The 14,767-nt window shown below is 47.5% G+C and overlaps 1 protein-coding gene across 1 annotated transcript; it reads left to right on the plus strand.

The window, feature by feature from the left end:
* Positions 1-2,938: 2,938 nt before the first annotated feature.
* LOC103771104 (fermitin family homolog 2-like) lies at positions 2,939-14,670 on the plus strand (the record flags this gene model as incomplete). Its single annotated transcript, XM_008938393.1, has 7 exons — positions 2,939-3,073; positions 7,072-7,297; positions 7,452-7,554; positions 7,892-7,999; positions 9,470-9,604; positions 11,640-11,689; positions 14,487-14,670. Coding segments are annotated over 7 exons (941 nt in total), but the record flags the coding sequence as incomplete, so codon positions are not given.
* Positions 14,671-14,767: the final 97 nt, after the last annotated feature.

The following is a 14,767-nucleotide window of genomic DNA, read 5'->3' on the forward strand; positions in this document are numbered from 1 at the left end:
CACCAGCAGCAGCAAAGATGTCTTTCACCAGCAGTTTACTGAGAGATTGAAACGTGCAAAGTTGCTCCTTGTCTTCATTCTGGAGTAGGAAATGAAGCCAACGTTGCTCTCTTGCTGCTTTCTGCTTTTTAGCACAGTGGGCTTTATTTTTAATTTCCCCTGCAACCCTCAGTTAGCTTCAGTGGGTTTAATGGAGATGATAGGAGGAGAAATTTGTGGCTTGTCAATGGGAAAAGGGAGCAGGAATCCTTTGGCATGGTGAGGACGCTGCTGCCTTCGCTGTGCCCCTGGCCTGAAGCAGCTGCTGAAAACTTGCCCGTGTCCTTTGTCATCCAGAGACAGCATCACAGACAACTGAGAGACTATAAAAAGTCACTTTGAAATCAGATGGTCAAGCTTTGGGCCACCTCCAACAGATTGCTTTCAGGAGCTGAGCTTGGCCCAGAGCCTTTCTCTCAGCCTCTCTGAATGATTTCAGCTGGGAGACTGTATCAGTTGCTAATGCACCATAAATAAACACCAGAGTATAAACCTTGCTAGCAGAATACCAGGGGAACTCCTCATTTTAGGCTCTGCTGCATGTTGTCCCTTGTGCATGACCCTGGTTGTCCCAGCAGATTTTTCCTCCATGAGGTAAGCTGGCTGTGATAAATGGGCATGTGAAGAGCTGTCTGCATTCATACACGTGGTGTTTATTGCTAGAAATGGTCAAAAAAGTTGTGTGGTGAAACAAACTGTTGGTTAGTGGCTGCAGGAACAGAATTTAACCTGGTGATGTATGTGGAGTAGTAATAAATTGGTGTTAAATGAAAGCGTAAATTAAAAATAAAGCTTGTATATAGGATCATAGACTCATTGAGGTTGGAGGTTTTTAAGATTAAGTCCAACCATTAACCCAGGTTATATAATAAATAAATAAGTAAAATATTGACATATTAAATAAATATCAAGATAAAGCTTAAATGAAAGCTGAGCCAGATGATGGTTTGGGATGTGAGACTCGTGGTATGGGAGACAATTAAATCCAGAAGTGCCCAACCTGTGGATTCAGGAACACCAGGGCTAGTGGGATCCATCCCTGGAGGTCACCTAAAATCAAATCCACCCAATGTGACAGGCACGGTGGGGTTGGTGGGGGTGCACAGGCTGTTAGTTAAAATAGCAGGAGGAGGAGAAAAAAGGGGAAAGCACAAGTTGTTATTTAAAAGAGCATGGCAGGGAGGCTGTCACCGTGTCCTCCCCAGGAATTAAACCAGATTCCAGGGTTAATTATAATCCTGCTCCTGGGAGCAGAGAGCAAACTCCCACTGCTGCCAGCACAGCAGTGAGGTACAGACCCTGCAACCTCTCCTTGCTGGAATAATGAATATTATTCCTCTTGAATAATTAATATTGTCTTGTTCAGAGTTCCTCTGAGTGGGAAAATACAGCCTGGCTGCAACACAACTAGCTCCAGCTCCTCTGTCTCCTGGTCTCCCTTGCAGGACTGGGAGCTGCTTTCCTGACAGCATCCTGAAGGCAAAGCTTGGCACCTCTCCATGCAGCTGAGCATTTTGGGGTGATACATAGACTTACAGCATAGCAAGGGTTGGAGGGACCTCTGGAGATCATCTCATCCAACCCCCCTGCTCCAGCAGGACACCCACAGCAGGGTGCCCAGGATGGTGTCCAGGTGGGTTTGGAATCTCTCCAGAGCAGGAGACTCCACAGCCTCTCTGGGCAGCTGCTCTAGGCTCTGACACACTCACACCAAAGAATTTTTTCCTCCTGTTGAGATGGAACCTCCTGGGTTCCAGTTTGTGCCCTTTGTCCCTTGTCCTGTCACTGGGCACCACTGAAAATCAGAGTCTGGCCCCAGCCTCTTGCTCCCAACCTTTAGCTCTTGCTCAGTACTGATCAGATCCCTGAAAAAAAAATATCCAGAAACCACACAAGGACTTGGACATGGACAACTGGCTCTGAAACTCTTCCTTCCAGGCTCAAGCATGACCCATAATCTCCTGTTTTCCAACCCAAGCTGCATGTCAGAGCTCTCTGATCTCTTTTGCAGCCTTTCATCGTTGCAATGGGATGGCCTCGTGCCCAGGTGAATGCTTTCCCAGGTCAGTTCCCTCATAAGGACTGAGGACAGTTCAGCACAGATGGAGATTTTTTTTCCTCTCCTTTTGGGTTTTGCAGGGCTGGTGAGGGACTCCTGGCTCCCCTGTGGTTCCTCAGTGGTTTTGGTGGTATGATGGATGGTGGGCTCTGCTTTTCCTGGAAAGCTCCTTCCCCCTTGGAAGTGACTGCAGCAGGCAGGACTAACCCAAAATACCACCTTTGTGGGAAATGGTCCTAAAATTCTCTTTTTCTTTAGCTGGGATGCTCCTCCTTTTAAATAACATGGCTTTAAAATTTTTCAGGCTGGTTCTGGGCAGGGAAATGGGAGAGATTTGCTGTGAAAAAGAAACACTTGGGTCAAGATCTCTTTAAAAAGTGGGTGCCTTAAATATAGACACTAAAATTTCCAGTCTGATATGTAAATAAATGGCCTGATTCTTGGATTGCTCCTATGGAAGGGAGAGTAAGTGGCCTGTTACCTAAGTGCTTGAATATTTTTTTTTTTTTCAATATTGATCTTTTAGGATAATGGGTGGGAATGGAACTAGGATCTGTCACAGGGTCTAGCAGTTCTTGTATTTGCATTTGAGTGGCTGTGCCTGGGAAATTCTGCATTTGACCCAAATGCTTTGTTACCTCTCCAGCCAAGGACAGTGTTTATTTCCAACAGCCTTGCAGGGAAAACGTTCTCAGCTTGATTTTTAACCATTGCAAAGCAGGAAAATAAGCTGAGGGAGATATTGCACGTTGCTGGACGTTGTTCCTAATGGAAGTAAGTTCTTTTTCCCCTGTTTTTTTCCCTCCTGCCTTTGTAAAAATGGTCCTATTTTCTCCTCAGACATCAGGCATCCAGAAGAGCTCTCCCTTTTGAGGAAACCCAGAGATCCATCAAAGAAAAAAAAGAAGAAGTTGGATGATCAATGTGAAGACGACGCCTTCGAGCTGGAGGGTCCTCTGATCACACCGGGGTCGGGTGAGCTGGGGCTTGCTTCCTGAGGAGGGGCTTGCAGGCAGGCAAACGAATCAAATGGGAGAGGAAATGATATCACAGTCATACGATCTAATTTCTTGAGGTCTGTGCAAGAGACAGACCCCAAATAAATTCCACAAATCGTCCGGGGCTGCAGCACTCGGTCACGGTCACATGGATGCATGCCTGGAGCTGTCACGCATACAGGGGAGCCAAGCAATGCCAGACTTCATCCAATAAACCAGAAACCAAGTGTCACCACTTTAGTTCCTCAGATTGTGTTATTGAAAGGGTTTCTTACCCTGTTCAGAAAGGAGTTAAATGGGAAATCGTTCCTAATGTCAAATTCCAGGTGTGGTTTAGGCAGCACCACCGTTCTACTCCTTATTTATAGCCCAGTTTTATTAATTGTGTTAGTGTTCCCTTAAGGGCATAGCTATAGATGGTAATGCTAGAAACAAACAAACAAACACTTTTTATTGCTGGAGGGGGTAGTTTGGTTAGAGAATTACTGATGGAGTGGCATCATTGATGGAGTGACATCACTGGTGGAGTGGCATCTCTTGCTGCAGGCACTAGATTGCGGCAGGGAGGTGTTTCCAGGTGGAGGGGTTTTTCCACAGCTGCTGGAGGTCTGGAGTTGGAAGGCAAGTGGGAAGACCTGGAGTGATAAAGCTGGTCAAGTGGGAGCACTTCAGCCCAAATGGGCTTGCAGGGAAAGCCGCAGCAGCACAGGCGGAGAAGATCTGTCTGGTTGCCAAAGCTCTGGGTGTTAAACCCAGCAGTGAGGGAAGCAGGGCAGCCTCAATTAAAAGAAAAATAAAACCTTGGAATTCAGTAAATTGATATTAATTGGTCTTTAAAAAGGTACAAGTGCAGGTCATGCAGTGTGGTTAATGCCACTGGTGGCTCGGGGCTTGCAAGCAGAAAGGTTTTGGCTGCGCAGGGCAGGGGTGGGGGCGATGATGCTCTGCAGAAAACCATCAGCACAGGGCAGTAGCAAGGGAAAAATCATCCTTTTATTGCTCCAGGCTCACCCTTTCTTCTCTTGGTTACTTAAAAATACCTCTGGGCTAGTCCTCTCCTGGTCACTGCTGAATCAGGGAGTTTTCCCTGCATCGGGCAAGGCTCCAGGCAATTTTCATTTTCATTTGGCATTTTCATCTCGAAAGTCATGGAGAGCATCTCCATTAGATTAATAGGAGATAGCTGGCTTGCTTGAGGGAAAATGTATGCAAAAGAGAGGGGTTTATTTTAATTATTTATTGATCTTTCAGCAAGCCACTTTGAACCCTCTTGCTGGTTTTACTTTCCTTAGGAATGAAATCACTTTTGCTGTAGGTTTTACTGCAGCCACCTGCCACGTTTAGGTGCCATTAGTTAAAAGCCATGTTTTTAATGTGAATAAACTGTTTCTAGTGTTGTTCCAACACTAGTTTATGTGCTGGATGCTTCTGTAAAATGACTTAATATTTTGGGATCTGCTTATTTCAGTGCACATGGATGTATTGAGGATGTTTTGTCACTGAGCACCCTGTGCCTGGCAGTGAAACCATTTAAATCACTGCAGGCAGAGCTGTCGATACACCCACAGTAGATGTTGCCCAACACTTTCCATTAGAAGACCTGTATTCACTTGTTTACAAGTTAGCCAAACTTAGAGCTCTCTCAGCTGGAACTTTCCATGGCATTGCCTGCCTCAGGCAAATTTTATAAAGGAAACTTCTGAGATATTTCAGACGTTTGGAGAAGGTGATGAGGAGAAGCTTTGCTCTTCTGGAGCAAGACACTCAGATGGAGGAATATGGGGGACATGTCCATGGGCAAAGCTGCCCAATTTGGGGCAAGACATGTTTTGTTTTTTTTTTGATGGACCAGTTAATGCTCAGCCCTGTCTGCTTGAGCCACATGAAGGTTGAGGCTGGCACGCTGCAAGGGTGGCTGGGGAGGAGGCAAAAGCATCTTTCAGGTTGCAGTTTATGGATGGTGATGGTGGTTTATTGGCAGTTCTTGTTGGATTTCTCTGCTTCAGTATTACAGTGGTCCATGGGGAGAGCACCTTTCTGCTGCTTTTGTGATCTTGGACTATCTCCAGTTGGAAGGGACCATAAGGATCATTGTGTCCATCTCCCCAAGTACCTGGTACCTGGCAAGTTGTCCTCAGCCTTCTCCTTGCAAGTGTGCAGCTTGAAGGTGGATATCTCCATCCCTTGACCTTTTCTGCTGCTTTTTTGCTCATGCCTGGTTGGCTGGGTCTGTCTTGATGACAGGTACCCATGGTGCTTACCGGTCCCCTAGGTCATTAATCCAGACTGGGACACCAGCAAAACCAGCAGGAGAATTAAAAGCATCCTGGTGGTCTTTGTGTTCTGTGGGTTTCACTTGTATTTTTCATCCTGTCAGGCAGTTTAGAATCATGTTTTATATTATTTTAAATTTCCTGACCAAGATGTTGTCTGTCATTGGTAGGATGCTGCTGGCTCAACCTGTTCTGACTGCTCCTTGAGAAGCCCGTGGCAAAACATGACTTTGGAAAGGTTTTAGTGTGGTTTTGGTCTTAGACTTTGCTGGATGTGTAGCTCAGCTTTCTGTCATTTCTTGAGCATTCAGGGAGGAGGGATCACTTGGAGTGAGGAGCTGGAGGGTGGCCTGAGGGGATGGTTCAGGGCAGCAGCAGGAGGTGGAACAGAAGACCTTGCTTGTGGCATCTCAACCCTGCCTTCAACACCCTTAATAGTGGGTGGAATTTGGGTTCATCAAATTGCACATCTGAATAAGCTTGTAATTTAAAAAGAACACCACTCCATCCCAAAAAAAACCAGTTGGCTACTGGTCCTTCTAGGTCCTGCTGTGCAGATTTGTGCCGAGCTCCTTGCCTGATGCACACACACAGTGGAATTACTGACATTAGGATACGGTCGTTGAATCTCCCCTATTCTAAAATTCCATATTTTATATTCTTAACACAAAAATCAATGCTCCTGTGAGATGAATAGGGACTATTTTGATCCTGGCTGTTTGAGGAATGAGATACCAAGCTAGGTCAGCTTTCTTCTCTTCCAATTTGTGATTTTCAAAAGGGCTTTTTTTATTTTTTTTGGTCTGCTTTGAGTCTGTAAAGCTTTAAAAGGCCTGGGAGTCACGTGTGCTTTGGGTTTTGCACCAAGTGGCACCACTCACTCAGCATATTAATACCAAAGTGGTTTGGCCATCTCAGCCAGCTCGTGGGGCTGTGAAACGCGGCGTGTCCGTGGCTGGTGGTTCCTCCTGACGTGGATAAAACCCCAACTGTGGAGTCACTTGTGGTTGCTTTGCCTGCAGAGTCCACCGGCGCTCCTGCCAACGCTCCGTTCGGGTGCTTCAACCTCACCTGTGCTGCTCTGCCCTCATCTGAAAACGCCCAGTTTGGGGCTCCTGTCCTTCCCCACCCTCCCAGTGACTTTCTCTCGCCTTCTCACTTCCCTCCTTTCTTTCCCTCTCTATAGGCACCGATATTCTTTACATCGGCCCCGTCAAAGGTGAGCTCCACCTCAGTAGGACTTTTGTGCTCTGCCTCTGGTCTCTTTGGCCGTGCCCTTAGTTTATTTTCCTGCTCCTCTCAAACTTTTGACTTCCAAAATCTTTAAGCGAACAGGTAACAGCGGTAAGTTGGGGGCCGTTCGTGTCCCAGGTGCTCCAAAAACAAACCCCCACTTGGGGCAGGAGTTTCCCAGTGTGGGAGACCTGCTCCTTTTCCCACGGATTGGGGCTGGAATGAGTTTTCCATCCGTTGTGCTCTTGGAGAAGAGCTGAGAGAGAGAGAGAGGGGCAGCTTTTCATGGGAAAACAAGAAGCGCGGCGTTTTCCCATTGTGGAAAAAAAGGGTAAAAAAAAAAAAAGAGAAAAGAAAAGGGAAGATTTTTCATCTGCTGGCTGTGGGTTTGTGTCCGAGTTGGCTTGGTTGGGAGCAGGCAGAGCTGGGCCAGGAGCTGACTCCTGGCTTTTCTTCCTCTTGCTGGTAGGCAACATCTACTCGAGCCCAGGGCTGTACAGCAAAACGATGACGCCGACATACGACGCCCACGACGGCAGTCCCCTGTCACCCACGTCAGCCTGGTTTGGGGACAGCGCCCTGTCGGAGGGCAACCCGGGCATCCTGGCCGTCAGCCAGCCCGTCACCTCCCCAGAGTCCTTGGCAAAGATGTACAAGCCCCAGGCACTGCTCGACAAAGCCAAAATCAACCAAGGGTGAGCGGAGGATTTGGTTGTCTGATTTTTTTTTTTTCCTGCTTTTCTCTTTTTTTTTTTTTTCAATGTGTCGTTTTAAACTGCGTTCTTGAAAGCACCGTGGTGACTTCACCAGAGCCTTTTGTGTGTGTTGTCCTGTGTTGACCATTTACAGATGGCTGGATTCATCCCGATCCCTCATGGAGCAGGAGGTGAAAGAAAACGAGGCTTTGCTGCTCCGGTTCAAGTACTACAGCTTTTTTGACCTGAACCCAAAGGTACAGAACTAATTATTTTACTTGCATCTTGCAGGCGAAGGCTTTGAGCAAAGGATGCCTGTGCCTCTAATGTGCTTTTGTGTTGATAAATCCTCCACCACTTTGAAAACTGGGCGTGCAGGCATCAAACCCAGGTTTGTGTGCTCCCACGGACCAGTTTGCCCATGCTCTGGTGTTACTTGAGATGTTCTAAGGGTTGCTTAGAGCCATTCTTCTTTGGTGGGAGAAGCTTTAGTCTTGGATAGAAGAGTGGCACTGCAATGAAAGATGAAGTGGTTTGGTGTGGACCAGGCTCTTGTTTCTTACAACCTGTCCATGGTTTTGTGCTGTGCCGCAGTACGACGCGATCAGGATCAACCAGCTGTATGAGCAGTCCAAATGGGCCATCCTGCTGGAGGAGATCGAGTGCACAGAGGAAGAGATGATGATGTTTGCAGCCCTGCAGGTAGGAGACAACCCAAGACACTCATGGTTTTGCTTAAACTTGGTTTTATAGCTTTGCAGACTTCTCTGTTGCTGAATGTTGATTAATACAGTAAGTGAAATGTGCTGTAACTTGTCTCTGGTGGGAGCTTGGACCTCTCATGCTGGTAAAAGTCAGATCATTTCCCATCTCCTAATCCTCACTCGAGCTTCTTCAGTAATTTAAATATTGACTGCTGATTACTTCCCATAAAAAGGAACTTGACCTTCTTTTACCCAACTTATTTATGCCTCTCTGAACTTTTAGTTTCGCCTTTCTTCATAAACCCCACTAAGGACACAAGTTTTCTGGCACGTTGCCCCCCCCAAACAGCTGGTGATAATCTGTGGGTTTCCCAGAACTATTTATTTATCTGTTTTATGAAATACTTGGCGTGATTTGGCATAAATGCTACACCTGCTATTGACTTCTGTAAGACAGATGGCAGGCCATTTACTACATGCGGTCTGGCACGCCTCGTGGCTGTAGGATGCAGAAATATCCCCATCAGGAGCAGGGCTGTCTGCTCCCAAGGCTCCTCCCAGGAAAAAAAAGGGGTAAAACAGAAATACACTGACTCAGTTTACCTCTCTGACCAGTCCAGAGGGGGTTGGGCATGGTTCTTTGTGGGAGACTTTGTGGGTGATTTGGTTTTCTGGAGTAAAAACAGATGTAGTGCATCCTCCTCAGCTGGGAGGTGTGGCTGATGGCCAGAGTTGTGCTGCCATCCTGAGGGACCTTGGCAGGCTGGAGAAATGGGCCAGCACAAACCTCATGAAGTTCAACAAGGGGAAGTGCTAGGAAGGATTTCTTCATGGTGAGGGTGGTGAGACACTGGCACAGGTTGCCCAGGGAAGCTGTGGATGTCTCCCTCCTGGATGGGTTCAAGGCCAGGCTGGATGGGGCTTTGAGCAAGCTAGTCCAGTGGGAGGTGTCCCTGCCCATGGCAGGGGGGTGGAACTAAGTCAATAAGGTCCCATAAGTGCAAAGTCCTGCCCCTGTGACACTGTGAGGGTGTCTTGAGTGCTGGCATGGGTTGCCCAGAGAGGTTGTGGAGTCTCCATCCTTGGAGATAACTCAACTGGCCATGGTTGTGGACAGTGGCTGTAGGTGGCCCTGCCTGAGCCAGCGATAGGACTAGATGACTTCCAGAGATCCTTTCCAACCTCAACCAGTCTGTGATGCTGTGAAAAGAGTAGCTGTGCCCTGTGAGGTCCAGAGCAGCCCTTCAGGGTTTGTGCCACCAGCTCCTGGGACTGAACACAGCCAAGCTGATCACTGCTGAATCATCTGTGTCAGGTCTCAGCACTTATCAACCTCTGCTCCTCCCATGGAGGGTACAGCTCTGGTTTTCCATCTCCTTCCCAAGCGTGGTGGCTGTGCTGTGATGAGCCCACGGCACCCAGGAGATCTGAGGAGCATCCTGGTGAAGTGCTGTGCCTTGCCTTTCAGTACCACATCAACAAGCTGTCCATCATGTCCTCGGAGAACCACCTGAACAACAGTGACAAGGAGGTGGACGAGGTGGACGCAGCGCTCTCGGATCTGGAGATTACTCTGGAAGGTGGCAAAACATCAACGATCCTGGTAAGGGTTCCAGGCACCTGGTGGCAGGGTGGCTTCTCTGTCCCCTCCTCGCCTTGCGCGAGGCAGGAGTGATCATCCTGAGCTGGAGGTTCTTCCAGGCATCCAAACTTTTATGTCTCCTTCCTTTCCCTATTTTTTTTCTGCTTCTTCTCTTACCACGTGAGAAAGTTGCCCACAGCCCAATGAAGCAACTCAAATACAGATCCAAATCATATTTTCTTAAAAATAGTATTTTTTTGAAATACCAAGAAGGACTTGTGGTGGGAGCAGTGTCCAACACAGGACCAGCACTGAGCTGGAGCTCTGCTCTGAACCCAAATCAGCATTAAAACCTTCTTGAGCACATACACGTCTGGAACCAAAGGCTTCACTTAAGCTGCCTTTTATTTTGGGGATCTTTGCAGTTATTTTAGCAGGGAAAGCTCAGAAATTAAGTGCAATATTGTTTTCTTCCTGCTGGGACCATAAGACTGTTTCAAACAGTGCTGGAGAAATCCTGGAGGAGCTGGGATATTATAGAACCAGCCCCTGCACCGAGCCACCTTCCTGGTGAAATAATGGAAAACTCAATTAAAATTCATTCAGTTTCTCTTCTCGCTCCTGACTTTCCAAACTGCTGAATCCTTCACGCTGAGGTTGCTCCTCCAGCATTTCTAATTCATGGCAAAGCTTTACAGCATGTAAAACAGCTGCTGTGATTTTCAGAAATATCTAACACTTATGAAACCCTATTTTTATGAGACCGGATTTTAGCCTGGAGTGAGCTGTGACTGGATATCAGAGGATTTCTTGGGTTTTTTTTTTTTTGCTATGCTGTTTCAACACTGGTTTTCCACCTTTAAAAAACATAAAACTCAAGAACTAAACTAAAGAAAAAGAACTAAATCCAGTCCAACGAGGCACAGCTCAGCTTTTCCAGGCATTCTGCACATTTATACCACCTCGGAGTTTCGCGTTAAGTTCTTTCATACCCTAAAACCCCTGAAATTTTCCAGTCTTGCACTTCACAGAAGTTTTTCAAAGCGTTTAAGAAGGGTCTTTTTGAAGTTACCCATCCCTGCTTGGCATTAATAACAGCAGAGATTTAGGATATCAAGCAGCTGCCATGGGGAGAGCAGCGCTGCTTCGCCGCGACAGGAATAACGACGAGCTTTTGTCGCCGAGGGATCTTTTCTCATCTCTTTGCAAACCCAGATTTGAAGCACAGCACTGTCCCTGCCAGTTAGGAATGAAGACAGCAATGATTCATCAAACCCCCTCCATCCCTTTCCGTCAGGGTAGCAGCAGTAGTCATTTCCAGATGCATTCGAGTAATTGAATCCGGATAATGGGCAATTACTGGATTGTTTGTTTAGATTCCGCATTTTTTACCCTGTGGTATCTATAAACAGCACTGCTCGTTGCAGATGGAAAGGAAACTGTCTTGCTACTGGAAGCTGTTGGAGCAGCCTTTGCTTTTTTCTGTCCTTTAAAAATGTCTTTCTGTCCTCAAATCCTTCAGCTGGAGCTCGTGGGACTTGCCGGTGCCACCCTGTGCGTTTCGCTCGTGCAAAACGTGAAGATAAACTTGGTATTAAAAAAGCTGAGGGGGTGGGAAAACCTTTCCAGACTGTCAGAAAGCCCTTCCCAGGGTCTCCGTGGAGGTGCAGAGCAGCGTCCTTTGTTCAGAACATAAGGAAATAACTAAGGGAGGAGAAAAATCCTTGTGGGAGCACGGGGCGGTGTGACCGCCGGTGACCTCGCGGGTGGGAATTGGCTCTGGCAGCAGCAGGGACTCTGTCGGAAAAAAACAGAGAAAAATAAAACCTTCTCCTCTGCTTTCCAAACAGCACTTCTGTGTGATAGAGTTTTCTCCACTTGTTTCTCCCCGTGGAGTGGAGGAGGCTTTCCCAGGAGTACTTTCAGGATCCCCTGAGCCCGGTGTTGGCCAGTGGAGGTGACACTTGTGTCGCCCCCTGCACAACATCCCTCCCCTGCCAGAGCCACCACCCCAGCTCTGGGCAGGCCAGTGACTGGGATAATCTTCTCTTTCCAGGGTGACATCACATCCATCCCAGAGCTCGCCGACTACATCAAAGTCTTCAAGTAAGTGCTGATGGGAAGAAGTGCTTGTGAACCTGGTAATGTTGATGAATAATTAATGGTACAACCTCCTAATATCCTTTTTTTTTTTTTTTTTTTTCAATCTCCTGCCTTAAGATCTGCACACAACTCCATTATGTGGTGTGAAAAGCCACAGAGCAATTGCTGGGTGATGCCACAGCTCAGCTGCTGTTAAACCATTTTCATTCTTTAGCCTGGTACTTAGTGTTTCACACTGGTTGAAATATTTGATGCTGAAGTCGATCAGTTCTTAAATATAATGACAGAAGGCTCTGGGGAGACCTACTTGTGGCCTTCCAGTACTTAAAGGGGACCTAGAAGAAAGCTGGGGACAGACCTTTTAGCTGGGCCTCTTGGGACAGGATAAGGGGTGCTGGTTTTAAACTAAAAGAGGGAGATTTAGACGAGAAAGAAGGAAGAAATTTTTGCTGCGGAGGGTGTGGAGCCCCTGGCCCAGGCTGCCCAGAGAGGTGGTGGCTGCCCCATCCCTGGAACCATTCCAGGTGAGGTTGGCCGGGGGTCTGAGCAACCTGCTCTAGCTGCAGATGTCCCTGCTCAGGGCAGGGGGTTGGACTGGATGACCTTGAAAGGTCCCTTCAACCCAAACCATTCCATGATTCTATAAACCCAAGGTGTTTCCCACTATCACCCCCCTGGTCCAGGAGAGTTTGCTGCATCCTGTAGCCAGCAGTGTCTGCTGGGATATTTCTTTTAACACAGTCAGCACCCAGGAGATAATGAAACCACCCTAAAATTAAGGAGTGAAGCCTAGAAACCATGCTCCAACACTTTTGGTCTACAAAACACTGGATGAATGTCCAACAGCCTAATCCAAATCTATCATCCCTCTCCTTGCCAAAAGGGGCAGGCTAAGATGACTCTTTCAGCTCACTCAGGATTTAAGGGTTATTTTACTGTTTCGTTCACTTGGATGGTGTTAGGTGGAAACGGGGAAGGGCAGCATCTGCACTTTGAGTAACATTCTGGCAGCCCTGAGAGTCTTCTGCAATTTATTGCCTGCTGTGACAAGGGTTATGGTGAAAGTTCTGGAAATTGGAAAGAGGGATGAGATTTCACAGCGTAGCTGTAGGGTATAGAAGAAAAGCTGTAGGCAGTGAAATAGCTCTGGAATGAGCCTCTGGTTTAATAATCCTTTGGTTCTAGAGTCAGAACCTAGCACTTGTGTTCTGAAAAGCTCTTTCTCCCTCTCCAAAGGCAAACGAATAAAGTGTCTGTGCCCGTCTGGGCTTGTGGTCTGTCTTAAGTGGGGCAAAGTTTCAGGGCTGCAGCCTGTGCCCTGCATTCAAGTGTTTTTTTTTTTTCCCTCCTTCAACAAACCAACCAACCAGAACCTTACTCTTCACTTTGATGTGCTTATTTGCCAATGAAATTAAGCATGACTTGAGGAGCTAATAGCTTGCAAATTGGATGCACCAGTTAGTGGGGCAGGACATGGAGCAGCAAGAGGCTGCTGGTTCCTCACCTGGTGTAAGACCCAAACCCTGGGGTTAGGATTTCAAGTTTCCATCCCTGGAGGTGTTTAAAAGCCCTGTACATGTGGTGCTGAGGGACATGGTTTAGTGACGACCTGGCAGTGCTGGGTTAATGGTTGGACTCAATGATCTTAAGGGTCTTTTCCAACCCAAATGATTCTGTTTCTATGATTCAGTTGGATGGAGCTGCAATGTATGTCCTTAGATATGTAAATCCTGTATATCTGTCCCTGTATGTGCCTGGTGTTGCTGCAGAGACTTGGGATGTTTCTCTCTCCTCTGCCAGCCAGGCCAGTCAAATTACCCTGCCTGCAATTCAAAGGAGCTCCCCCAAAAGGTCAAGATACCAAAAATGTATTAAAACATCTTTAGTGAAGGATGAAACACGAAGGAGGGAACAACCTGCCTGCATAGGATGGCTTGGCTGGGGGCTGGTGATGTGTTCTGGAGTGGGAGGCAGCTTTCAAAGGAAACTGTGGGTTTAAAGTTTGTATGGGACAGAGCTGTGTGTGCCAGGGCTTTAGGAGGAGGCAGCAGATGCCCCGAGCTCATTTGGCCCCTACTGATGAGGGCTGAGCAGCTATTTCTGGGGTGGAGATGTGAGAAATGCATTGAAGCAAGAAGCTGCAGGTAGAGCTTTTTCAAGAAGGTTTAGACATCAGGAAGGGTTAGGAAAACTCAGAAACTTGGAGCTCTGCAAAGGTCTTGGGCTCCTGGTGGGATGGGCAAGGCTCAGGGTACCACCATGCCAGGTGGTGGCTTGCTTTGGGCTCACAGGGCTGTCACTGCTTCCACAGAGTCAGGCAAAATCCATGTTTTCCATAGAGGGGAATGGAACCTTTCCTGATGTGGAGTCTTTATAAAGCAAACAGCAAGTGGGCTCATGCACATGCTTGACTGACAAGTCTTTTAGAAGTACCATTTCCTTGCAGAGCTTGAGCAGAGTGGTTCCAGTTTCATAGGGCAGGTGATGAGGCATATTTTGCAGAAGATCATGGAATGTCTATTTTTGTAATGGTTCTCCAGCTCCCCTGACTTTGCCCCAAATTAGCAGGACTTCCATGGGATTGAAGAGTCCAAATTTGCAGTTGTATCTCAGTTTCTTGACCCAACATTGTAACAAAGGGGTGGTGAGTGGTAGCTGAGCTCCCAGGCAGGGACTATCCCAGGGGTGTGCAAACCCAGGCTGCTGACACCAGGTTTTCAAGGGTGAGATGAATTTCCCAGTGCAGCAGCTTGGTTTAGGAGCTTAAACCAAATGTAATGACCCTCAACCTGTCTGGCAGGCCCAAGAAGCTGACATTGAAAGGCTACAAGCCATATTGGTGCACCTTCAAAGATACCTCTATCTCCTGCTACAAAAGCAAAGAGGAATCCAACGGGACTCCTGCACACCAGATGAACCTGAGAGGTAAGAGAAGCATGAGCAGCACTGCACTGGCAGCAAGTGTGCAGCTGGCCCCAAGCTGAGTGGTGCAGTGGTCATGTCTGAGGGGTGGGATCCATCCAGAGGGACCTGGGAAGGCTCGAGGAATGGGAGCATGTGAACCTCATGAGGTTCAACAAG

Source organism: Merops nubicus, unplaced genomic scaffold (assembly GCF_000691845.1).
Source record: "Merops nubicus isolate BGI_N331 unplaced genomic scaffold, ASM69184v1 scaffold19934, whole genome shotgun sequence".
Lineage (NCBI taxonomy): Eukaryota > Metazoa > Chordata > Aves > Coraciiformes > Meropidae > Merops > Merops nubicus.